The following is a 27,154-nucleotide window of genomic DNA, read 5'->3' on the forward strand; positions in this document are numbered from 1 at the left end:
CCCAAAACGTACACATATGTAGTGACCTATAACAGAGGATCCCAAACTCCGCCATTACAGTCCAGGTTTTAAGGATATCCATGCTTGAGTCCAGATGGTTAAATCAAATTGACTGAGGTACTAATTAAGTTACCTGTGCTCAAGCACGGATAGCCTTAAAACGTGGGCTGGAGTTTGGGAACCTCTGACCTATAGGTTTCTTATTTAAGTGGAAAAGTTATCCTGCAGCCATATGAGCCTGTAACAGGCTGCCACAAGATGGATACACAAGCGTTAATCTTTCCTCGTAGAGGCGGTAGAGACTGGTGATAATAATGTTCTAGCGCCGGCACGTATGAGACCTATACAGATAATTTGCGGCCATTTTGTACAATGTTGTTTCAGCAATTTTCACAGTTACAGCTAATTGCCAGCTGTGCATCATTCACAGGCTGTGAATCGTTTCTTTGTTTCATTTGACATATTCATCCCCGAATGGGACAATAATGAACATTTTTAGGCCCGGAACATGCCAACAGCAGTGTGGAGGATGAATAAACTCAATTCCATAGTATGTAGGTGAGACAATGTTATAGAAAATAGTTTCCAAAGGTTGACGCCATTTTGGGGCTGAGGTAGAGATGGACGTACATTTATTTTTGCTTTGGCACAGTTTGCATTTGTTTGAGCTGGGCATGTGCACCGGTTCTGATTCGGGTATGGAACCCCATCAGCGTAATGCCGTCCGCAGTACTACAACCTTCGATGTGTTCAGGATCAGCGGAAGCTTACGACACTTAGCAAGCAGACAGACAACCGCGGTTGGAGAACAAACCAGACTCAGAGAACGATGTGGACACAACGTGGCACTAGTCAGACCGTTCTAAAGACCTGACCCTAGCGCGGCTTTATTTATAGGACAATCAAGCATGACACAGCTACTTTACTGTACAGACAAACAACTTGGACCTACAGATAAGATAAGCATATGTGCATTATGATGCATGTTCTTGGGACTTCTTGCTGGCCTGCCATCTGGTCATCTTTTGGGTTGGTCTTCCTAGACTGCCCATGGCCTCCACCCATGATACCGCTTATTTTCTATTCCAAGCTGTCTGGTAAACAACTTGTTTTTCTACTATTTTACTTATAATAGTGACATGCATTTTCTTTACTGTATCCGTCTAGTCATCTTAAAGCTACATATACACTAACATTTAATAAATCTTATATCACGTCTTCTATACGCTTACAACCCTGTGCGCCCATAGAGGCAGATTGGGCTTGCTAGCCTTGGCCGAGAATAGAGCGTGTTCATGCTAATATGTCTCCTGATATATCCCATAATTGGACCTGTTCAAAATTGGGCAGGGGCGTGGCTGTGGTATGCTAGAGGCGTGGCTGTGGTATGCTAGAGGCGTGGCTGTGGTATGCTAGAGGCGTGGCTGTGGTATGCTAGAGGCGTGGCTGTGGTATGCTAGAGGCGTGGCCGCATCATAATGAGCATTTCATGGGACAATATCAGGTTTTAAAGTATTTCCTTGGGAAACGTCCCCAGTTTTCAACACTGTGTATTAGAGATGTGCGGTTCAGTTCTCCAGAAATACGAATTCACCTGAATTTCGTGAGTCCGGACAGATCTCAGTTCTGATCTTTCTACGGTTCGGAATTCGGATTTGAAATCCAAAGTTTGGGTTTTGGATTGCAAAAATTACATGATTTAAACATTTTAGCATTTTAAAAAAATAATAAAATCCAGATCCAAAATCAAAACTTGAAGATGAATCCAGATCCAAAACCAAAACATGGGGGTCAGTACACTTCTCTACTGTGTATACTACATATTTCTTTTCTGCTATAATTACTATTTAATCTGATTTTCTGTGCTCTATCTATCTATCTATCTATCTATCTATCTATCTATCTATCTATCTATCTATAAAAGGCTAACGCTGCTCCTCACCTCTATGGGAGGAATTCAAGTGTGTTGCACGCAGGTGGCCACTAGATGGCGCCCGACCGAGCAATTCAATTGTTGCTCATTCGGGCGCGCATGGACAGGTCTGTTAGGTGGACATGTTCGGGGTTCGGGGATGAGGGAGGGTGCCAGCACTGAACGATATATGGTTCAGTGTGTGTGCTCAATGTCGTTAAGGACATCGAGCACACCATTGACGAGGACACACTACACAATATCACTCATGGAGTGAATCGTGTAATGGATAGTTAAGACTAAAACTAGGTTTAAAAAAATCCTTGTCAAAATTAACAAAATTAACATCGATGGTTAACCACAAATGTTTGTTAATCATCGATGGTCGATGGCCATCCCTAGTGTCTGATGACAATGGTTCCCAGTCAATTAGCTTCCTGCCATCGATGGTCACTATTAATGGGGGACCCTTCGATGACTATCCCTAGTGCAAGGACTGTGTATTGTTGAGAGTTATGCTGCTACAGTCAAAGTGATATGCTGCTGCAGCCAAGCTGCCTGCTTGACTCAGAGAGGTGAAGAAGGCAGTTAGCTCTCCCTAAGGGGACTAGGTTATTGATATTCTTTAAGACAGTGTTATTGTGGTTTATGGCTGCTGACAATCTAAGCTAGTCTATATTTCATAATAATGTTTTCAAACACATCTACTAGAGATCAGTGTTTTGCATCTAAACTCTATCCACTGACAATAAGGCTGCTTGCTGTGAGGGAAATTCTGTCACATTATGTATGTTACTATCATTATATTATGGAGTTTGTAGTACTCCAGACTCCACTAGGACAGTAGCTAGTAAGAAATGATTGTCAAATGTTGCCTTGTAACAGGAGACTGGTGCGGGCCACCCCTCTAATACCTGCATTACATTTCTATACTACATTATGAAAAAGCTATATTATTGGGACTTTGCAGTGTGTGGTAACCGTGGCAACCATAGCCGGCTCCTGATCTGGGGAACATCCATTTTGTCCTCCCTGACAGCTTAATAAACTTGTCTCATAACAAAAATTCACAGACAACTTTTAAAATAGAACAATATTGATTTTGTTAGATTAAATTTGAGAGGTAATAATTCCTTCTTGCAGCAAACTCAGAGACGTATTTTGTCTGCTTTAGCTATATATCCACCGATGAGACCATTGTTACTGCAGCCGGTGTTATGTATTGCAACCTCCAGCATTTTATAAAAATAATTCACCTCTCTGTTGGATGCTACACAACGAATCGGTTGCTACACCCGATTTTCGTGAATCCGGACAGATCCGAGTTCAGTGCTGATCTATCCGCGGTTCGGAATTCGGATTTTAAATCTAAATTTTGAGTTTTGGATTGCAAAAATGACTGGATTTTAACGGATATTAAAAACTTTATTAATTTTATTAAAATAACAACACAGTGATGGTACGTAACCTATTAGCAGAGTTGGGGCTCTTGACAGTAATCTGAGCCCTGGGAGTGCTGGTGGTGCGTGCTGAATTGGTAAAGTGCGCAGCAAAGATGCTGGTGGTGGTTATTGCACACGTGAAACAGCTTAACCACCTCTTAGGGCTATTAATCAGGCATAAATACAGGTGGCTGTAGACACAGAGATAAACCAGGCACCAAATAAGTGGGTATTAGATGCAGCCTGGAGTGAATGTGTATGCTGAGTGTTGTAGTGCGCCAGGTGGAATCTGAGCCTTAGGCCCATATTCAATTTGGAGCGAAAAAGCCATTTTTGCGTGTTTTTGGCAAAACTTTTTTGCGGGTGACATCATTTTCGCCTGTTTTGGTTTTACCCCGTACTCAATTTGAAGGACTTTCCGCCTAGGCAGAAAGCCAATGCAATGTAATAGTCAGAAAGCCAATGCAATGTAATAGGCAGAAAGCCAATGCAATGTACCAGGCAAAAAAATTTCGCCTCTGAATAGCAGGCGGAAAAAAGTGCAGAATTGGGGTATTGGGGTGCAACGTTGCGGGAACCCCCCTGCAGCCTTCAGACAGTCCCCCAAAGGTAAACTGTGTAAAATAAATAAAAAAAACACTTAAGGACCACCCAAAAAATGACTTTGAAAAAGGGGGCAAAAAAAAAAGTTGGGGTACAAAGTTAAAAACTAGCAAACTTGACTCTGGGGGAGTCCCCAAGTATGCCCCCGGTGTTTTTTTGATTGCAGGTGCTTGCAGCAGGTGGATTTTTCATGATTTTTACAACTACACTTTAGCAACTTTTAAATATGCAGACCCCCATTTTCAAGTACCCCAAATTTGCTGGAATAAGTTATTTTCAGAAAGAAATACTCCTGAATACTATTCTGCACCATGCATTGAAAAAACGCTACTTAGCAGCTATTGATCTCGTTTAAAAAAACAAAATACCTCCTGCAAGCCAAATCGGGGGGTATCATAGGGAACCCCCATGTCAGAGCATCTTTTGGGGGGTGTCAGACTGATTTCCCCAAATCTGACAGGACTCTCCGCCTGTTTTAGTTTGGCGGATGCCGTTTTTGCGTACTTTCATATTGAATACGGGGTAAAGCGTGCACGCGCGCGATACTTTTCCGCCGGCGAAGTAGGCAGAAAGTCCGGGCAGCGAAAAAGCATCGTGGCTCGGCTCATATTGAATACGGCTCTTAGTGGTGTATGGCGCTGTGCTTCTCTAGACAAGTGGTGGTGGTACAGGGTGCTTGGGGCACCTGTGGGGCCTTGTATGGCTGTAACGCTGGGGAGAGTCTCAGGCCACGTCTGTCCATCATGGACGCCGCGGAGAAGATGTGCTGAGAAGCTGCACATGCACAGTAGTGCATGGCGAAGATCAGACCTTCTGACCGAGCCATGGCAGGTCCTAGAGACTGCCGGCTGTGACTCACATGTATAGAGGAAGCGCAGAGCGCTCTTCATCCAACAGATAGCCCCAGTGGCGTCACTATGGGTGGTGACACCCGGTACGGCACTTAGTTAATCCTCATGAATCCGCGTGAAAGGGAGCATGACCTTGTGCCCACACCACCCTTCTCTAAACACTTGGAGCTTGCCCAGCACTGGGAGCTGCTGGGCAGCCCCCAGTCTTTCCGGGCATAGGGAGGTGTGGATGGCGGGCGCCGCGCGTTATCTATCGCTGCAGATCTGCTCGATGGCACCATCCAAGGGGGTGACCCCAAAGATGCAGCCGTGATGTGTTCTGCGCCCATCTCTGAATCCAGCCCTATGTTGTGTATGAGCTGTGTAGTGTCATTTTACCGTCACTCTGCAGCCACATCTCCTGGAGTAACCCAGGTGCTTTTACTACTGCAGCTGCCTTCAGTATAGCAGGTGCATGTACTACCCTGGCCGAGCTGCCCGCACGTTGCCATACGGACAGCTGTGCCAACATGTGACTTTTATTCTGCTGATTTCCCCTAACTCTACGTCTGTATACAAACTCCATAATAATACAGGTTGAGTCTTTGCTTTCTGATGGTTCAATGTACACAAACTTTGTTTAAAGCACAAATTATTAAAATATAGTATAAAATAACCTTCAGGCTGTGTGTATAGGGTGTATATGACACATAAAGGAATTTCATGTATGTACACAAACTTTTTTTGATGCACAAAATTATTAAAAATATAGTATAAAATGACCTTCAGGCTGTGTGTATAAGGTGTATATAAAACATAAATGCATTCTGTGCTTAGATTTGGGTCCCATTCCCAAGAAATGTAATTATTTTATGCAAATATTCCAAACTACGGAATATTCCGATATCCAAAATACCCCTGGTCCCAAGCATTTTGGATATGGGAGACTCAACCTGTACCTGTAATAGATTGCAGTCTGTCTTATCCATAGAGGCTTCTTATCTGATATACAGACAGATGCATTCTATATCGCTACATTCTGTGCACAAATCAGCTGTTTATTGATACTCATCTGAGGACAGGGATCAATGTCTCTGAGATGAGGGAAATCCAATAATCTCAATGAAGATACATGAAGCTCGTGTCCAGTGCCAAGCACAAACAGATGACACCATTATATTGTAATTAATGAATGGAAAACTCAACCTCCCCCCCCCCCCTTCCAGCTAACCAATGAGGAGCCCCTGGGACTTCCACAATGGGATTTAAAGGGCCCAATGTAGCATGATTGGAGTTGTAGTCTCACCACTGATTTACAATATTTTGTATAGTTTCTGCTTCGTTACGATCAGACTGTATCTCACACGGATTACAAAATGCTGTACTGAAGAGGGCTGCGCGGATGGAGTCATCCTGCACTTGGAGCAGCAGCCTCTACAGTACACATACAGCACGGCTACAGGCAGTGGCGTATCTATAATGGGTGCAGTGTGTGCGGGGCACACGGGTCCAGGGGGGCCCCGCGGCGCACACACTGCACCCATATTTTTTTTAAACTTACCTGTCCGAGGTCCCTTGTCGGGTGTCACTGCTGCTCAGAACACCGGAAAAATGGCCGCCGCGGCCATTTTTCCGGCATTCTGCACATGCGCAGTATACTCCGGGCACTAGAGTGTGCCCGGAGTCTACTGCACAGGCACAGAACGCCGGAAAATGGCCGCCATGGCCATTTTTTCGGCGTTCTGCGCATTCGTACTAGACTCCGGGCACACTCTAGTGCCCGGAGTATACTAATGCTCCGGTGGTCGGCTGCCAGCCACCAGGGAGAGAGGAGGGGGCCCCGCACGAGGAGTGCACACGGGCCCCCTCCTCTCTTAAAACGCCCCTGGCTACAGGTAACACAGCTGGGGATCCCAGGCATAGCTGCTCCACCCGCTGTACTTTACTGTAATAGCATATCACACTGTTTCCTGTTTCAGGTCCCCAGCAGCCAATGCTCATTCTCGCCCGGTGCTTGCGTCACCTAGAACCAACGGAGAGGAAGTCTCCGGCTTCCTCTACAGAACATGTAGCAAATGAGCAGTCCATAGCTACTATAAGGTAATGCCATCTGGAGATAGTGTTACCCTATCAGGGCCAAAGTCCAGAGGGCTTTGCAATCCAGAACTTGGTGAATCCGACAGCCTAGCCGACCCTATAGAAACCTATAGGGGCTGCGGCTGCTGTTGGAAATTGAGGATCCTCCATAATACATTCCGAAGATGCTTAATATTTGCTGATATCCCCCGAAAACTGGTGTTTTTAAGGAATATCACGCAATTATTATTTGATAAATAGCCCCCTTAGTATGGTTCGTATCAGGAGGAGAGTTGTCTCCATAGGCTATACTGATTTACCACATATCAAAAGTTATATATTTTTTGTTGTTATTGTTGTTTAACCTTTACATAAAACAACATTGTGCTTTTCTATTGCCGTCCATTTATATCAGGAAATGTTACACAGTGCCCCTGGTAAGCTATAAAAGCAAATAGCTGCGATGGCGGGACAGATGTTACCATCTGAAAAGTCCTCTCAGGATGTCTGACCTTTAATAATATTTAATGAAAAAAGGTCCCTGTTCAGTAGTAGTACATCGCCCGTCAGTGCGCCCGGCTCCTGTACAGCTGCCACCGCGCAGAACGTGCGCTTCAAAGAGGCTTTAATTAGGCAATTTACAGGAGAATATTGCTAACATAGCTGGCAGGGGGCTTACAGAAGTGAATGTTTAAAATATATATATATAATTATATATATATATAAATGCTGCTCTTTCTGGTAAATTAGGTTGAAATTGAAGCTTATGTTTATGAAAGTGCAGCGATGACCTCTCAGAGGTACGAGGCACAAAGCAGCTTCAATAATGATCTTTTGTTCCTAAGCGATATGGTGGATGTTACTTATTTTGTGGGTACATCTAGGCCCACATGCTGGATATCAAGAGATACATCTTGATTATGTAGCCTAATTTATGAGCACATATATATCTATATATACACACATAACACAGTGCAATACCTGCAATGTGCTAAAAATAGTAGTAGAATTGTACTCAAAATATTCAATAACATTCAATACATCCAATACAACTCTTTAGTATAGGCTGCTTCCCCAAGTTAAGTCCTTTGACAGGTCAGGGCCAACATTTTTCATGGATCAAGGCGTCTTAAGGTGTGCCAACACAGACTGTTTATAATAGTTCAATAGCTTAGTTGTCCTGTTAAATCTTTCAGTGTTCTTTTAGTTGTTGTAGTTGGTGGATAAGGTTCTTCTTATTGCTTCTACAATGAGACCCTCACACCAGAGTTCACCCAAAAAGAAGTTTCTGTATACTTGATTCATGATTGTTTATTATAAAAAGTTAAAAAATCTTACATAACACATGCAGAGTGGCCTCTATGGGCTAGATGTTAATAACTTGATGTCCATCCCCTTCAGGAGTATGAGCTCTTTAACAGCAAGTTAGCCCACATTCGGTCACTTTTGCATTATCAACCAACGCGTTTAGTCAAACATTGACTTCTTCAGGGGTGTTTAATATCCGATCAGATATTCCCAATAGATATTTCAATGTATATATAAGAGACAGCACTCAAATTTCAGCAAGGGGGTGCAGGGTCCTAAAAAAAATATATATACACACTCACTTTTCCCAGCAATGAAAAAAGTAAAATAGGACCAGCACTCACATATAGATGACCAAGTATCTATTCACAAAGTCATAAATGGTGATTACAGCAGCGGCTGCAGCCGCCCGACGTTTGTTTCAACTAATGCTCCTCAGCCCCTGAGAATGGGGTTTTGGTTCATGGATTGATCAATGCATTTAAGCCTGCAGCCCACATCACGGGACCCCACTTCTCTGCAGGTCCTATACTATCTGTCACACTGATGGAAACCTGGTAGCTGCTATCACAGAGTTTAAACTGAAGAAATGTTACCTGGTTTAAAGCTCACCTGCCAGCTAATGGCTTTTAAAGGCAAGACAGTCACCAAACATAGCTTCTGTCATACTACCAAAAAGGCAGCTGACACAGGTTATTATAAACGAGTTTGCACATGGGGTGCATGAGAAAGCTATGATCACAAAAGGTTAATTAAAAATTAACCACATAAGCTTTCTCATGCACCCCATGGCTGGGAGTGGCGAGTGCAGGTCTGCACCCCAAATCTGGGAGTGCACACACTACAGGTGATTGCTTGCTAGTAAAAGTGCATTGGCCAAAATATCTGGTGCCCGTCGGACGGTGTGTACCGCCAGTACACATGCAGCGGCAGCCGCGGGGATGGGGGCGGATGCGCCCCTGACCACACCCCCACGGCCAGTAGGACGCGCTGCTGCCTGGAAGATGATGGCCGTTCAGTGTGTATGAACGACCATCATCTACAGATATATCTGCAGATCACTCCATCTACAGATATATCTGTTTAGTGTGTACCCAGCAATAACACCTAACCAATATATCAGTTTGATGGCAGATAAGAACCACTTGGCTCATCTAATCTGCCCCTTTTTTACCTATATGGTAACCTCAAATCCTATTTGATCCTTAGCTCATTTTAAGGACATCCTTATGTCTATCCCAAGCATGGTTAGATTGCTATAACAAATATATAATCCTTTCTGCGCAGAATACCAGGAGCAGCAAAAATTCCAGAAAGTGTCACCAACACTGAATATTTAACCCCAAAAAAATGTACAAATGGAAATTGCGCTCCTTCTAGGACAAAACACAATAATGCAACCTTGTATTAAAATGCCATCCAACGATGGATACTGTCCCCCAAAGTTCCAGTGTTTTGTAGTCAATTTTCTTCAGTGACAAAATAAATACTCCTTCTTCACGTTCCCTTGAGATATCTCTTTGGGGGACAGTATCCATTGTTGGATGGCATTTTAATACAAGGTTGCATTATTGTGTTTTGTCCTAGAAAGAGCGCAATTTCCATTTGTAAATTTGTTTTATGTTTAGATTGCTATACTGTTCTACCACCTCTGATGGGAGGCTATTCCATATATCCACTACCCTTTCTGTGAAGTCAGTTCTCCTCAGAATTCTCCCTCCCTCCAGTGTCAGTTCATGTCCTTGTGTTCTAATACTTTCCTTCCTTTGAAGAATGTTTCCCTCCTGGTACCTGTCAGGGGTTTAATATTGGAACATTCAAATTATCTGGAGAACGAGACAATGTACAATATCCCATTCTGTCGGCACTGTCAGGAGATAAAAACTACATACTGTGTATGAATTTTAATCATAAAAAGTGTGATAGTTCCTTTGTCACATTTGAGTATTGTATAAAATAACTTCGACATATACATATTTTTTACATACCTGCATGCACCTAATAAGCTCGTGTGACTGTATCCTGTTTGACACAAGTTCCCCGTGGTTGTCACAGGAGCTGTCACATATTAATCTAAACGAAGCCATCAATGTGAGCTCGCTATTTGTTTTCTGCTTGTGAAAAGTTGTCACTGACTCTAGACTGTACATGAAAGTCTGGTGCATGTTTTAACGAATCCAGATGACAGCTAATATATGTCATAATACATATGACAAGCAGTCTTGGGAAAATACAATTGTATTTCTCTGTGTATGTTAAAACTTTAGCACAATGTATAATTTCATGCTGTCTATCATATTCATAATTTTATCAAACCTTTGCAAATTCTGTTTATAGCCAGGCATTATTTTAGCACTGAAATGTAATGAAATATCATTGAAATTGAACAAACTCCCCAATGTAAGATATCTTTAAATTCCACGTACATTAAATATATGTACACACATGTGATTGTCATAAAGTGGCATTTTAGTCTTAATGTTTGCTGACCATGATGAAGAGAGCAATACTACAGCTTACTTATGGATGCAAGTCAGTGACTTGGTAGGTTGGATGGACTGAACTGAGCTGTAATCCATGGAAACACAAGGCAGTACATATTACCGACCTCTGCTTGTTTCAGATATAGCTCTGCTTTAGTATGATGTATAAAATGCATTAAAATGGTTGTTTTATCTGAAATTGTTGGTTATGATTAATCATGAATACTTATTTTACTTACAGTATATTATTTTGTTATTCACTAATATTCTCCTCTTCATCATATTGGGTCTAACTTACAACTGGTGATGTATACTTAATTTTCATCCACAAAATGGTTTCCATAGATTATAGAGCACTGGTAGACCTAGTGGCAGAGAGAAGGAACTGCAAGCCAACAAAACTAAAGCTAAATTCTTAACTTGATCTCTTAATCTTAATTTGCCAGCAGTGACTTTGATTGTGTTTTAAAACGTGGGTTTGGCAGCAGTGGACATTATTGGGCCTACAGACATATCCTGATTTCTGTACAGTAGATCTATATTTTCTTTACAGGGTTTTGTGATGTGTACAGTTATAGACAATAAATAGATCGGGGGATATTAATGATATTTGGTGTGAAGGCTATTCAAAACCATTGCTGTAACCCATAGCAACCAAAAGGCGTGTACAACCAAACCTTAAAACAGCAATCCCACACAAACCTTTTAAGCATGCATCAATCTTAGCCATCCTCTTACAATTCATTATCTATTTTTCAAAATCTCTCTGGAGGTTGCAAAAAAAAAAAACCAATAAGGCTGCTGGTCACACATAGGTGCTCATAGCTCTCAGCATGTAATGTGATGGCAGGGGTGAGGAGAAGAAAGGAGCGGATTTTACAGTACACAAAGCAGACATAGGTCAGAGGAGCGTTCTACATCATGTACCTTGTGACTGTGGTTGCCATGGTAATCACATGACGCTGTGCAGAGTTATAAATGATTAATAGCAGCCTGAAGAAACAAACCAGGGCCTGCCACAATGATTTATGTATATAAAAAAGGGTAACTCGGTTTTTCAAGGGATTTCTGTTTGAATTATCTAACTCTAATAGAAAAATGAATGTTACAATCTGATTGGTTGCTGTGGGTTACAGCACTTTTGTGCACCTATCATTTAATCAGATAATAAGTTCATCAAGGTCATAGGCCCTTGTTAATAAACATTTTGCTCTTTGTCTCTGCAGTGTTCAGTAGAAGACAAGACCATGACAGCATCATCCTTCCGGTCATCTTTGGCATCATATGTTTGGTGGGCACTATTGGAAACTGCATTGTCATCTACACCATTAACAAAAAGCCGAAGGGAAACCACAACATTGCCGATATCTTCATTGTGAGCCTGTCGGTCACCGATCTCCTCTTCTTGCTTGGGATGCCGTTTTTAATTCACCAGTTACTGGGCAATGGAGTCTGGCATTTTGGTGCCACCATGTGCACGCTCATAACGGCTTTGGATGCCAACAGCCAGTTTGCCAGCACCTATATCCTTACTGCGATGTCCATTGACCGCTACCTTGCCACGGTACACCCCATCCGCTCTTCGTATGTGAGGACAACCTGTGCAGCAGCCCTGGTCATCTTGATGTTGTGCCTCTGTTCCCTGATCACCATCATCCCCGTCTTCATGTATACCCAACTTATTGAACTTCCAGATGGCAATGCCGGTTGCGGCATCATTTTGCCCAACCTGTCGATTGATATTTATTGGTACACTCTCTATCAGTTCTTCTTGGCCTTCGTCATCCCTCTCCTCATCATCTGCGTTGTCTACATTAAGATCCAGAAGCATATCTCGTGCATGGTGGTCCCTCTACCCCAAAGGAATTTCCGAGTCCGCTCCAAGAAGATCACTAGGACATCTGTCACTATTTGTTCCGCCTTCTTCATTTGCTGGGCTCCGTACTATATTCTGCAGCTGGTGCACCTGAAAGTAGAGGATCCTACGGTGATATTCCTGTACGCTTACAACGTAGCGATCAGCCTTGGCTACGCAAATAGCTGCATAAACCCATTTATTTACATTGTCTTAAGTGACACCTTCAAGAGACATCTGATTAAGGCTGTCTGTCCAGGGCAGCAGCAGAGGAGAGGTGAGAGGCACGCCACCAGCGAGGTCAGCCCTTCTGTCAGAATATGCTCTGTGCCCACCCAAGAGACCTCTCTAAGCATGATGTATTCCCACAACATAGACAATTACATTTCTCTGTCAGTTTCTGTCCCGTGAACAAGTCATCTTATGGAAGCCGTAAGGATATTGCACATCTCTCATTGCTTAGAGGACAATGATCTCAACATGGAAGGTTTAACAACATTTTCACAAGTGGAATTATTTCAGTCCCCCCCAAAAAAAATCCAAAAAGCCCCAGTTCTACAGGTTCAGCTCAACCTTTACTGTCCTCCCTCGCTGAGTCGGGAGTCAGATGATGGGTCATATTTAGAGACACATGTGGATGTGCAGCAAATTTGCACATGGACAACTGTCCCTATTTCATCTATTTTACATTCTTCCTGTTCCAGTCATTTTGCAGATGTTTGGTCTCTGCAGCCCGTAGATAGATGGAGTAAAGGGGGTGCCAAAAAAAAGTAATGACCTAGGGCCTGATTCAGACCCGCTCGCAAGCGCATACCAGGTCGATGGTTGGCCAGTAATGCGCGTGCGTGAGCCCCGGAGCGAGTGAGAACTTCACTCGCTCCGGGGCTCGCTACGAAACGGGGCGGCTGTCAATGTTGATCGACAGCTCGCCCCGTTTTGTAGGCAGGGAGGGGGGGTGGCTGGACAAACGGAGGCGTTCCCGAAGGAACGCCTGCCGTTTCTGGGCGGCCCTACTGACATCATTCGTGATGTCAGTAGTGAACTTCCTGCTCTATTAGAGCAGGAAGTTCACTTGGGCTTTACAGAGAATATTTAGTCATACACACCAGTCCCTGCCACAGCGGAGCTTACAATTCATGTTCCCCACCACATACGCACATACGCACACACGTACACACTAGTTTATTTTATTTTTTTCAGAATACAATTAACCTACTGGTATATTTTTATATTGTGGTAGGAAACCCATGCAAGCAAGGGGAAAGCATTACAGACTCCACGCAGTTAAAGCCTTGGTGAGAATCAAACCCAAGACCTCAGTGCTGTGAGGCATTAATGCTAACTACTACACCAACCATGGTGCCCATTTAATTGAGAGCACCTCCTGATGTGCTCAGTCTGTACCCTTTACAGCTTATAGTATTTTCTGTTCCACATATTTAGATCTCTGTGCACAAAACCAGTTACAATGAACAGGCAACAAGGCACTGGCCGTGCTCCCACATAAAGCTTTATAAATGCAACGTGAGCCTTATTTCCTTATTTTAACTCGACATAATATAAAGTACTCACTTGGGGGGGGGTCAATATAAAAACAGCCAATCAGAGACAGCTCAGTTACCTGCAATAAAATACCCTTCCTAAAGGGGGCCCACGTTCTTTGGCCCTGATTCAGAGCCGGACGCTCTTTGTGAGCGCTCGCTCTGAATCTGGACAGCCGCTTTTTTTTTTTTTTTTTAAACCGGCCTCCTGGCCGCTCGCTAAGCTGTGGGTGTCCACCCACAGCTTTTGCGAGTGGCCAGGTTATGGTCGCAATGGTTGCGACCATCGGGCTTGCGACGACACCCTTGTGGTAGGGTCTCGTTCCCGCAAGCCCCAGTGAGCTTCCTGCTCTAATAGAGCAGGAAGCTCACTACTGACATCACGTGTGATGTCAGTAGGGCCGCCCTCAAATGTCAGGCGTTCCTTCGGGAATGCCTCAGTTTGGCCAGCCACCCCCCCTCCCCGCCTACAAAACGGGGCGAGCTGTCGATCAACATCGACAGCTGCCTCGTTTTGTTCCGAGCCCCGGAGCGAGTGATTTCTTGCTCGCGCATGCACACTGCCCGGCCATCGACCCGCTTGCGAGTGCATAGCGTTTGCAAGCGGGTCTGAATCAGGCCTTTTGTCCCATGGCACCAGACACTGACTCCTTGCTCAACAAGACCGACCTATAGACTACAGATTGAGTTTAGGGAAGGAACCTGTATACTGCAATCTAGCCATCTTTCCTCCTGACAAAAATATTATTTTTTTCTATTACATAATGGATGTAACAAGACTGACATTACCCAGAATTAAAACATGGATTAATACAGAGTATTACACACAGTGGCGTCACGAGGAGGTGCGGGCCGCACCCGGGTGTCACCTGCCGAGGGGTGACACCAAGTTGCGGACTCCCCCTCAGTGACAGGAGCCGAGTGCTGCACTGTAGCATTAAGTGCAGCTCACGGCTCCTGTCACAGTGAGGGAGCTGGCATTGCCCGTGCCCGTACCTCCTGCACACCCCACCACCCCATTGATAAGTTTAACCACGGGCCGGGGACCGGGTTCGGGCCGCGTAGCCATGCCCCTTCCCGATGCCACACCCCCTTTTGCAGCGGCATGGCATCCCTCCCCGCACCGGATGTCACCGTGGCGAGGGACGCCACTGATTACACATACATAATACTGAGATATATTTAATTATCTGCATGAAAGAACAGCACAAAACAATACACTTGAACCTTGAGACCTTTAGAAACAAAAAAAAGTAGTACAATTATATCTACATTGAAACAAACAAAAAATTTTACAGTTATATATTGTGTCAATATGAATGATGTGTTTTGCAATTATATTGCAGTTTATACATTGGAACATTCACTTTATAAATTGTGACATTTGTACCCAGTCACCACAGGTGTTATATAGTTACACTCTGATCAGCCTGTCTGTGTCCTTTATTACATCATACTGCTGCACACTATGAAAGAAGGTAATTATACAAAGTGGAATAAAAGCCAGCAGGATTTACTAAGAGAACTCGGCTCTCACATTCAGAAAATGTTTATTATTATTTAATCTGTAAAATCGGCTCCATATTTTGTATAGAACTGGAAAAAGCTCCAGTAATGAATAGCGCAGTGTGAGATTCGTGCAGTGTATGGAAAAGTCTATACACCCTTATTGTAATGGGAGGTTTTTGTGATGTAAATCCAGATATCAGATAAATCACATCAGGGAACATGCGATGCGGATGTTGATTATTTGCTGCCACGCTTGCGCACAACCCTAAATACTCATACGGTGCATGCGTTACACAGGGTGTATGCACAAAGGCGCTGTTGCAATTAAAACACACGGTATCAGCGATGTCTTGGAAAAGTGCTGGGCGTTCCCGGGTGGTGGATAACCAGACGCCTGGAGATGGTCAGTCTTATGGGCGTATTACTGGGGTGTCGCAGGCGTGTGGCTGATGTGTTTGCATACTCAGATGCTCAATCGCTCGCTTTGGAGGTCATACTCAGATGTTAAAACTGCACCTGCTATAAGTCTGGTGGAATTTTCGATGGCGCAACCGATGCTGGCATTGAAAAATGCACCGGGGCGGTGTTACGGCGCCTATGGACACCCAAAGTGGGTGTCTCCGTCCTTGCACACTCATACGCACAGATGTACTCCAGGGAAGGACTTTGTAGCAGCATTTGCAGAAAGGGGCAGAGGGGCGACTGCGAAAAGAAACAGCCGCGGCCGCATCCACCTCTGGATCAGGTCTACAGAGGGGATTGTAATAGCCTCCAATTTTGAAAAGCTGGCGAACTTCTACCAAGTCTCCAGCGAGTTTCAAATCGACATATGTAATAGAATGCAACTAGACACACAGGGGTCTAGTTACTAAGCAGTGTTAGGAGACAGAGTGAAAAGTGATAATGTACCAGCCAATCAGCTCCTAACTGCTATCTCACAGACTGTGTTTGAAAAATGGCAGTTGGGAGCTGATTGGCTGGCACCTTATCACTTTGTCTCCCACTCCTAATACTGCTTAAATAGATCCCACAATCTCCAGAGATCAAGTGGCCAATAGACTCTGTAGTCTGGGAGCTGTCCAGCATGTCTGGTGCTGAATCTGCAGGATTTCATTTTACAGACCTGTATTACGAAAACACAAATGTGTCATTTCTAGGCTTTGGGCCTGAGTCAGACCCGCTCGCGAGTGCACAGCGCTCGCAAGCGGGTCGATGGTCCGCCAGTGCACACGCGCGAGCCCCGGAGCGAGTGAGAACTTCACTCGCTCCGGGGCTCGCTACAAAACGGGGAGGCTGTTGATGTTGATCGACAGCTCGCCCTGTTTTGTAGGTGGGGAGGGGGGTGGCTGGTCAAATGGAGGCGTTCCCGTAGGAACGCCTGCCGTTTGTGGGCGGCCCTACTGACATCATTCGTGATGTCAGTAGTGAACTTCCTGCTCTATTAAAGCAGGAAGTTCACTCGGGCTTGCGGGAACCAAGACCCTACCACAAGGGTCTCGTTGTAAGCCCGATAATCGCGACCATCGCCAGGCCGCTCGCAAAAGCTGTGGGTGGTCACCAACAGCTATGCGAGCGGCCTGGAGGCGGATTTTTTTTTATTTTAAATCCACCATGATTCAGAGAGAGCGCTCGCAAATAGCGAGTGCCTCTGAATCAGGCCCTTTGTCTCCATCTTTAGGAGGCAAACACATCCATTACAGGCAAATGGAGAGCTGCTCAAGGCATGAATAGAAGCATTGCACCGTATTTATTGATGCACAGCAGCCAATTACATAATAATGATAGGGAATCAAGTGCCCACGGCTATTTATCAAAAGTCTAATAAAGATTTAGCCAGACAGTCATGGAATAGAGCAAATTACCCATACTGATTGCAAGTGACCTGCTTACCAGACTGAACTAAATGTTTATTACATATTAACCCCACGTCCCTATATACTACACTAAACACGCACTCTGCATTCCCTGCTCATTGTATATAATCCACAATAGTACTCCTGGACACCACATTAAGAACATACACTTTATAAGACAAACGCTATACTCTCTACATCCTTTATTAAACCCACTGGTTCTAAACACAACAATACAATATTCACATCGGGGGGAGATGTATGAAACCTTCAAGAAAGATAAAGTGGAAAAGTTTCCCATGGCAACCAATCAGCTTCTGCCAATTAATAGACTGTACTAGATAGATAATTGGTAGCTAGAAGCTTTATCTCTCCAAGGTTTCATTCATCTCCCCTATGAACACCTTAGCACTCATACATTCCATTAAATCCACAATAATGTTTCTATAATCACACTAGATGCATACTGTACTTTCTGCAACAGTAATATCATTTACACTGCTTCTTTACTATATAAACCCCACAGTCTTTAATGGACAGACACAGAAAAAAGATACACTTGTCATTTCAGCTGGCATGCTACTGTCCCAATCTCATTAGGGGGCCTATTCATCATACATAAAATGGCTCGGTGACCATGTGGAAACGCTAGTTTCTGCATATTTAGGTTACCGGGTCATTCATCATCAGGGGTCCGACTAGGACCACCTGACATTCAGCATACTCCGAAAACTGAAATTTTCTTCAGATTGCGCTTGTTCTTGTTGCCCTGCTACTTCCTATGGGAAGAAGTTCGGGCATGCAAAGAGATCCCTCCACCGCCTCCTCACTGACTCCCCGGCGGCTTTGTGCATGTGTGACCAGCAGCGACAGGGGACAGGTAAGTAGCGCAGCCACTTCTGTACCTGTGCTACTAACCGCGGGGACAGCTGCTTTTCTGAGCAGCTGTCCGTGCACTGGAACAATGATGGATTGCTCGGTGATAAGTCTCCCCAGCTGTGAGGCCCCCGATGTTGAATAGGGCCCTAGGTCTCATCAGTGCAGGTTCTGGAAAAAGGTTCGAAAACCATTTGGATGAACACAAGGAACACAACTCTGGGTAACAATTGAATTACATCTGATAGTATTGGTCTACACCTCAGTTACAGCTATCACACCTTGAATAGTTTTTATCATCAAGACTGTTATTTCTTTAAGCATTGTATAACATGTCAAATCAAATGTATAACTGGACTTTATCTTTTATTTCATTAAGAAAAATAAATGTATTGTGTTTTTGCTATGATACGTCTCTACTTCCGTTATAATCTGTAATTGTTACTGTTGCTACAGATGTTCTTGAAGAAATTTAGACTACGACCATAATTTCTGCAGCAAAATGCAGATTTTTGTGCAGTTACTCTATTGCACGGGGGGGGGGGTTAGGGTAGGGGGAGGTTAGGATTAGGTACCCCCCAGGGGTGGGTTAGTGTTAGGCACCACTGGGGGGCGTGGGGGTTAGGGACTAAGGGGGGAGGGTCACGTTTAGGCACCAACAGGGAGGGTTATAGGGGGAGAGTTAGTGTTAGTTAGGATACAGAAAAGGATGGTTAGGGTTAAGGGGAGAAGTGGGGACGGTTAACATACTTACCGGACCCTTGTCGGGATCCTGAGTATCGGGATGCCGCTGTCAGTATATTGACAGCTGGAATCCCCAGGGCCAGTGCAAGGTGTCATGGTGCCCTAGGCAAATTTTTTTGCCTATCATCCCCCACCCTGACTTTGAAAAAAACTTTTGAAAAAAAAATTCTTCCCTGATCCTGACTGGTGTAGCTGTGGTCCAGATACACGGATATCTTATGCTAAACGCTGTGGTAAGATTTCTAGCTGGAGGTGAGGAGGAGTCTACATGTTAGGACAAAGTGGCGGACAGCAGTAAGAAGAGACTGACCACATCACTTGGTCACTCATACAGGTTTCTGTGCGTTATGCCCACACAGATCAAAATCATGTAGAGACCCCACCAGTGCAGCGCTATGGGCTTGATAAAATAAATGTAGAATAATGTGAGCGCCGCACTTGTGGGGTCTCTGCATGACTTTGATCTGTGAGGGCACCACGCACAGAAAACGATATGAAATGTTTGTGCTGGACGTTTTGTCCAACAAGTCTGGCACTCACAGGAAAATGACAATACTTCGTCCAGCACCCATGAAGATAACATATTCCAACAAGAGGGGCGGCACTTGCGGCCTACGGTAAATGATCCACAATGCAGCAGATACATTGGGACGTTTTGGTGCAGATATTAATAAAGCACTGAAATGTAGCTGCATGGTGGATCATTTACCATAGGCAATGAGTGCCACACCTCCTACTGGAATATATATATATATATATATATATATATAGAATATACACACAATATATATATATATATATACACAGTATATAAGTATGGTTAACATTGATATCATATAACCCCTTCCTCATCTTCCACAAAACACCCCCACGCACCCACACGACCAGGGCCGGTGCTAGGTGTCTCGGCACCCTCCGCTGTCCCGTGCCTCTTCCCTTACTGCGCCCTCCCCCAGAGCATAAAATAATAACGGCATCAGCTGGTAGCCGGACCCAGTTGCCCTGCACACAACATAACACTATGCCCTACACCCCCACTCCACACATTATTATTATACACCCACCCCCCTTTAAAGCAACATTAGTACACCCCCAAATAATATTAATATATACGCAATCCCCCATATAAAACTATAAAGCCCCCATCCTCCACAGATACTTACCTGTCTTTGCAGGAATCCTGGGTTCATCCTACGGAGATGGCTGGGGACTGGGCAGGGGAGGAATCCATTAGACGACCATAAATGGGTGGAGCCTCCGGAGGGCTGGGTGAAGGAACACACTAAAAGCAGAGTAAGCAGCACATTGGTGGCTGGTTCCGGGGGAGGGAGCTGCCACCATGCACTGCATAGCATGAAGGAGGCCGGGCACTGCTGCTGCTGCTGGCCGCGGTGCACAGACATGTCAGACTGTGACATGTCTGCACTGCAGTCTCAGCCAGACAGTAGCTGACAAGTGTGGGGGCGGTGGCCACGCATCCTGTAAGCCACCAATGTTAAGTAAAAGGATGTCTCTAATTACTGTATTGACAGTCTCACTGCCGTCCTCTCAGGTGCCGGCGCTCTAGGCAGCTGCCTAATTCTGCCTAATGGAAGCACCGGCCCTGGGCATCCCGTGTGCCGGAATTTCATACCGATTTCGAGGAGAGGCGGTTTTCTGTATTCTGAGTCTTGCAATAAACCACAGGTTCTCAAACTCGGTCCTCAGGACCCCAAACAGTACATGTTTTCCAGGTCTCCTCACAGAATCACAAGTTCAAAAATTAGTTCCACCTGTGAATCTTTTAAAATGTGTCAGTGAGTAATGACTACACCTGTGCTCCTGCTGGGTGACCTGGAAACTGTGACAGTGTGGGTTCCTGAGGACCGAGTTTGAGAACCTTTGGATTAGGTGTTAGGGGCTGGACAGCACACCCTAATTTTAAACACAAAGGGCCTGATTCAGGGGTGCATTCTAACTGCACGCAATACCAATATGCACGTAGTTGAGCGATTATTTGCAGCTACGCATGTGCAAATAGTCCTGAAAACCCCTACAGTGCATGCGTTACCCCTACAGTGCATGTGTTACACAGAGCGTACACTCAATGATTCAATTGCGATCGGGAGAGACTGTGGGCATGAATCAGAGACAGGCGCTAATGCGATCATAGCCGCGATTTCATATTCAACGCAGCAGTGAAAATATGCTAATGTTAGCAAAGATCACCCCGAGCATAAAGACGCCCACTGCTGCCTTCTTACCTGTGTGTGACGATGCATACCCGCGTAAATATCGGTAACATCGACGGACATCGGCAGCCTAGGGGGCTCTAATGACACGCAGACCTGCATATGCACTCACAGTGGCTAATTTATGCACGCCCATGTAACGGCATTTAAACGGACAGGAACACCTGCATTTTCGCCAACCACCCCTCCCCCCCGTCAACACCCCCAAATGCTCAATCACTGTGTAATGGGTCTCCATGGCCTGCGTGATTGCAGTGCGATTGTAGAGCTGCCTTTGCGCACGTGCACTGTGATACATAAGTATGCACAACAGCAAACAATCGCTCGATCTGCATGACACTTGCATTTTAAACATGAGCGGTGCTACCATGCTGAGACTTGTAGTGCCAAGCAGTAAAAAGAAGATGCTAGTGCACACACTGATAGTCAAAACAGATATATGGTAATAAACTCTCAACATAGTATAATTGTGGTTCTTAGCGTATATTTGGCTAAACCTGTGAGCTCACCCACCACCACATCAAGGTGAACCATACTTGCCGACTTCAAAATTGTCCCCCCGGGGAGGAAAAGCAGGTGGGCGGAGTTGAGGGTGGGTTGGCTGAAATTGCATCATTAAGCCCCGCCCCTCACCACTATTTTAAATAGGGGGTGGGGCTAAATGCAGCAATTCTCCGAATTGTGTCATTAGGCCCCGCCCCCAACACACGGACCTGCAGATCCCCGCTAATATTCTCCCCACTCTGCCTACTTCACTAGGAAGTGGACAGAGGAGCTCATTCAGACCCACTCGCTAGATGCGATTGCGCGCTCCGAGCGTATGAAAATTCGGCTAAGTGACATCAAGGCAGCCGCTCGCAGGGCAAATCATAAGCACTGCCACTTTGTTTTGGCGAGTGATCACTTTTTGTTTATAGACGCCCACTTGCGTACGTCATCTCCTGGAAGTGCATGAAACCACTGGTACATTGAGCACCAACGGTTGCGATTGCAGTGCTTGAGGTTGACTATACCCTGCTGCAAGCACTGCGAGCACCTCAGTGTATATTTCTAGCAAGTGACGTGTCCTAGAACACTGGCTGTTAATTAAGCACGCCTCTGAAACGGTGTTTAAAAACAGACACGCCTGCATCCGCAACTCCACTCCCCCGTTACTACTGCCCCGCCCCTGTTACCACCCACAAACGGCCTCTCCTGTCACTCATTCCTCTGGGCTGTCTTTGCAGGGTGAGCGAGCACATCCCGATCGCTTGTACTAGTTTGCACACGCACACTGCGAACTAGAAGCATGTGCACATTTGCAAACATCACCAGCAGAGAGCGATGGCTTGCTAGCTAGCAGGTCTGAATCAGGTCCAGAATTCGGTAGAAGTGCCTAACCTTCCAGGAGGGTAGGCATTTATGAGATGAACCCTGTAGGATGAAATAGCTTTCGGGGTGGGTGCTCTACTTGTCATGTGTCCCACACTGATGCAATTCTCCCCCTCCCTCCCTCCCTATCTCTCCACGTGCCAGGTCAGCCACAATAGAAGAACTGTACTTGTCATTGAATAAAATAAATAATCACTCTGCTTCACTGAATAAAATGAATAATGACACAGCTATTATGAAACAATGGTTAGGCACTGCTAGTATATATGCTGCTTAGTACTTATTCTGGACTAACATGAATTGTAATGTTGTACAGGTAGTCTATATGCAGGCTTTAGTTAGTGTTATTTGATTATTTAGTGCCTGGTGGATGTATATTCAAGGTACACATTTAAAGTTTAAATTCTCTTCTAATGGTGTTTGGAGCTACAAGATTGTGATGTGATTCACCCTCGTTAGGAAGGACAAGCATTTTGTTTACCCATTTCAGGGAGCGTTAAGTTCACCCTTTGCTACTGTATTTAATGAGAAACTCTATTGCAGCTGTCGAAAGGTTTAATTGGAAAACTAAAATATGTTATTTATATACAAGCAGTATGCCAGTTAGCGGTAATGCAGAGCTGTATTTATGCTTTTTTCCCTATAATTACACAGCTCTTTCATACATGTTTGTTTTTCTGCAGGAGAACATTCATCAGTTGCAGGGAACATATTATGATATATAAATGTACAAAGACTGTGGGCAGAATCTCTGACAAACCATTCAAGTCTCCAGACCTCCTGTGTGGCTCTGTAATTATTGGGGTAACTGAGGGAACCTTAACGGCTGATTTACAGTTGACAGGAATAAATGGGAATATGTTGAAATTCATCAGAAAGCGTACAGTTCCTCCGCTGTGTTTTCAGGTGTATGCAATTAAATAAAGTGCATGGGTGTCCGGAGCAGAGATGCAGTGGTCATTAACAACGTGGAAAGTTGCCTTCAACCAAGTTTTTGATATATGCACCCTCTAAAACGTGCACAGTATCTATATGTTCAAGCGTAGCCAGTAGAGTAGACCAGTGGTTCTCAAACTCGGTCCTCAGAACCCCACACAGTTCACGTTTTGCAGATCACCCAGCAATTGCACAGGTGTATTCATTACTCACTGACACATTTTAAAAGATCCACGGGTGGAGCTAATCATTTCTGTGAGGAGACATGGAAAACATGCACTGTTTGGGGGTCCTGAGGTCCGTGTTTGAGAACCTGTGGAGTAGACCATCTTGGAATGTGTAGTTCCACAGTAGCTGGAGAGGTTACCATGGATGGGTTTATTGCAGTGGTTCTCAAACTCGGTCCTCAGGACCCCACACAGTTCACGTTTTGCAGATCATCCAGCAATTGCACAGGTGTATTCATTACTCACTGACACATTTTTAAAGATCCACAGGTGGAGCTAATTATTTCACTTGCGATTCTGTGAGGAGACCTGGAAAACATGCACTGTTTGGGGTCCTGAGGACCGAGTTTGAGAACCTGTGGTTTATTGCAAACTCAGAATACAGAAAATCGCCTCTCATCGGAATTGGTATGAAATCCCGGCACTCGGGACGCCAGCTGTCAATATACCGACAGCAGCATCACAATGCTCAGGATCCCGACAAGAGTCCTGTAGGTATGTTAACCATCCCCCTTCTCCCCATAACTCTCCTTTTCTGTATCTTAACACTAACCCCCCCCCCCACCCTAACCCTCCCCATTAGTGCCTAAACCTAACCCTGCCCCCTTAGTGCCTACTACTACTGTCGGTATTCCGGCGCCGGTCTTCTGCCCGGGTAGTGGCATTCCGGCACCAGGATTTCAGCAGTGTCCGGCTGTAGTTATCTTAACTACATCCCTCCTCCTCCATTTCACAGGTGAATGGAGGAGAAATGGCAGCCCATACAGCAATCATTGATCCCTATATAGAGATTCATAGCCAGATCATCCATAAGGCAACCCAGGCTGCTGCTTAGGGTCCTGCGGGTTCTGAGGGGCTCAGATAATCCTAACCCAGCAGCTTCAGCTCCGCTGTTAAAAATTCTTGGTCTAACATGAAATCTGATAATGATTTACTTATTCTGTAAATGCAATTAATATTCCTATTTTTAATTAGTACATTCATATTTATATAACAAATGCCGGCCAGCAAAATACAATATAATAATTAGTTAATAATCTCCATCAAAAATTGTATACCACACAGATAAAAAAAAAACTCATAGAGTCAACAATAAAAAACCCCTTTATAAAATGAGGAGTAATTAAACTAAAACAAATAATAACTGTTATAAATAATTGTCTCTTTTTAGTAGTGTCTATCCAAGATTAGCCACACAAAAATTGCAACAATGTGCAAACAGCAGTTATAGAGATACTTGTGTAGCAATAAGATTCCTTTTTGTTCTAGGATGAGTTGCTATATACTACAGGAGCTTTGTACGATACTGTTTTAGGCAACGCTACAACCTAACAGTTATCTATATATAAAATCATGGGACTATTGATTGTCTATTTATATTGAACATTGTGCTTATCTGAAACACAAATGAGAACAATATTGCAAACACCATAAAAATCATCAAGCCGCTTCAAGCTGATTCTCAGGTGAAACAGTTTAATTATTTCAAACGTATAACGAGTGTTGTTAGAAAACTCTGCACTAGATCAAACAGCAGGAGCTAAATATTGTGTAGCAACTCATCCTAGAACAAAAAGGAATCTTATTGCTACACAAGTATCTTTATAACTGCTGTTTGCACATTGTTGCAATTTTTGTGTGGCTAATCTTGGATAGACACTACTAAAAAGAGACAATTATTTATAACAGTTATTATTTGTTTTAGTTTAATTACTCCTCATTTTATAAAGGGGTTTTTTATTGTTGACTCTATGAGTTTTTTTTATCTGTGTGGTATACAATTTTTGATGAAGATTATTAACTAATTATTGTATTGTATTTTGCTGGCCGGCATTTGTTATATGTGAATGTACTAATTAAAAATAGGAATATTAATTGCTGACTTCAGCGCTCTCTCTCTCTTTTTCTGTTTTACTTTTTAAGGCTAGGAGGTTTTTCTGAGTAGATCTCCAAACGAGAGAGCTGCAGACTCAGCAATAAATTGATTGTCTTTCTACATTCTAAGTTCTTTAATTTAAATCTTAGTTTCCTAAATTAATTTCATACAAGATTGGTGCCAGGTATATTCCTTTTTGTGCTTATTCTGTACATGTAACAATTTCAGAACTTCTCTCATACACGGCCTGATTCTGAATCACATCAAGCAATCCGCACTCAACGCCGATGTTCACATGTACGAAAGTTTCTGAAAACCCCTATTGCGCATGTACGCTCATAGGAGATGTTGCGATCGGGACGGTCGTTATCAGAAATGGTGCGGAAAAGTGCTGGGCATTCCTGGGCAGTGGTTGGGGGTGGTTAGTAGTTCACCCAAACATGGGCATGTTATGAGAGTGCCGCGGGCGTTTTACACAAGCAGCTGCATTCCCAGACGCATAGCTGCGGGCATAGGAGGCCATGGTCAGATGGAGACACTGCACCCAGTGGAAAATGCAGGATTTCTAGAGGGGGGTTTCCAAATGCTGGATTTTAGACCGAGTGTGGCCAGTCCATGAAAAGGACATAATTAGCACTTATCCAGCTTTAATATGCATCATACAAAGTATATTGTGTGTCATAATTACAGCATATACAGGACCAGTGATCACAGTAAGCCATTATATGTGTCATACAAAGTATATTGTGTCATAATTCCAGCATATACAGGACCAGAGATCACAGTAAGCCATTATATGCGGCAGTAGGGCCACCCTGCCTGAGCTGAATGTTTTTATTTCAGATGTGGGCACCATTCCAGAGCATGGGAACAAGTCTGGGAGTCTGGGGGAGCAGTAGAACCTAGCACTGCCCTGGACGTATATGAAAATATTGGTCTCCTTATGCACAGGATAGTGTATTACTATACGGTATTAATAATTAACCCTATTGATGGTCTATAGCAGTGCACCCCTAACACAATGCAATTATTAATGGCATTGCGAAGGGGGGCAGGTCCAAGATAGCACGAACCGTGTCATTGGCTTTCTGGACTGCCCACTTCATTCTTGAAGTGGGCGGCCGCGGGTGGGTGGCAAATGGCTCTTGCTCACTCTTCCAGGGCCTCTGGGAGTGCCTCCTGAGATCCGTAGCCTCCCGGACCTTCTGGAAGAGTAGGCAAATATGTGTTATACTGCAGGGACGAACTGGGGCTGCTGGCAGTCCCCCTGCGAGCACGCCACAGACGCGCACCTGCCCACAAGAGGGGAGTGGCCTCACCTTAAAAGGGTGTAGTTACATCTCAATGGGGCGTGCCGCATGCCACGGGGGCCTGGCCTCGCGCCACTCCCCTGTCTGTCAGTATCCTGGCTGAGCAAAGCGCCGGGAGGTGAAGCAGCTCAGCCAGGGTTTAACGCTGGACCACTGGCCCATCGGGTATTT

At 44.5% G+C, this 27,154-nt stretch overlaps 1 protein-coding gene across 2 annotated transcripts in view; it reads left to right on the plus strand.

Annotated features, from left to right (window-relative positions):
- The window catches only part of LOC148535122 (melanin-concentrating hormone receptor 1-like), a 69,179-nt gene extending 55,859 nt beyond the window's left edge, over positions 1 to 13,320 (plus strand). For both annotated transcript variants that reach the window (XM_088464943.1, XM_088464944.1), the window contains exon 3: positions 11,881 to 13,320. In XM_088464943.1, the coding sequence (XP_088321069.1) occupies positions 11,881 to 12,920 (1,040 nt within the window). In that variant the 3' untranslated portion in view covers positions 12,921 to 13,320. The remainder of the gene's footprint in view (positions 1 to 11,880) is intronic.
- The last annotated feature ends 13,834 nt before the right edge of the window (positions 13,321 to 27,154 follow it).

This window comes from Taudactylus pleione, unplaced genomic scaffold (assembly GCF_031769625.1).
Source record: "Taudactylus pleione unplaced genomic scaffold, aTauple2 ptg000061l, whole genome shotgun sequence".
Lineage (NCBI taxonomy): Eukaryota > Metazoa > Chordata > Amphibia > Anura > Myobatrachidae > Taudactylus > Taudactylus pleione.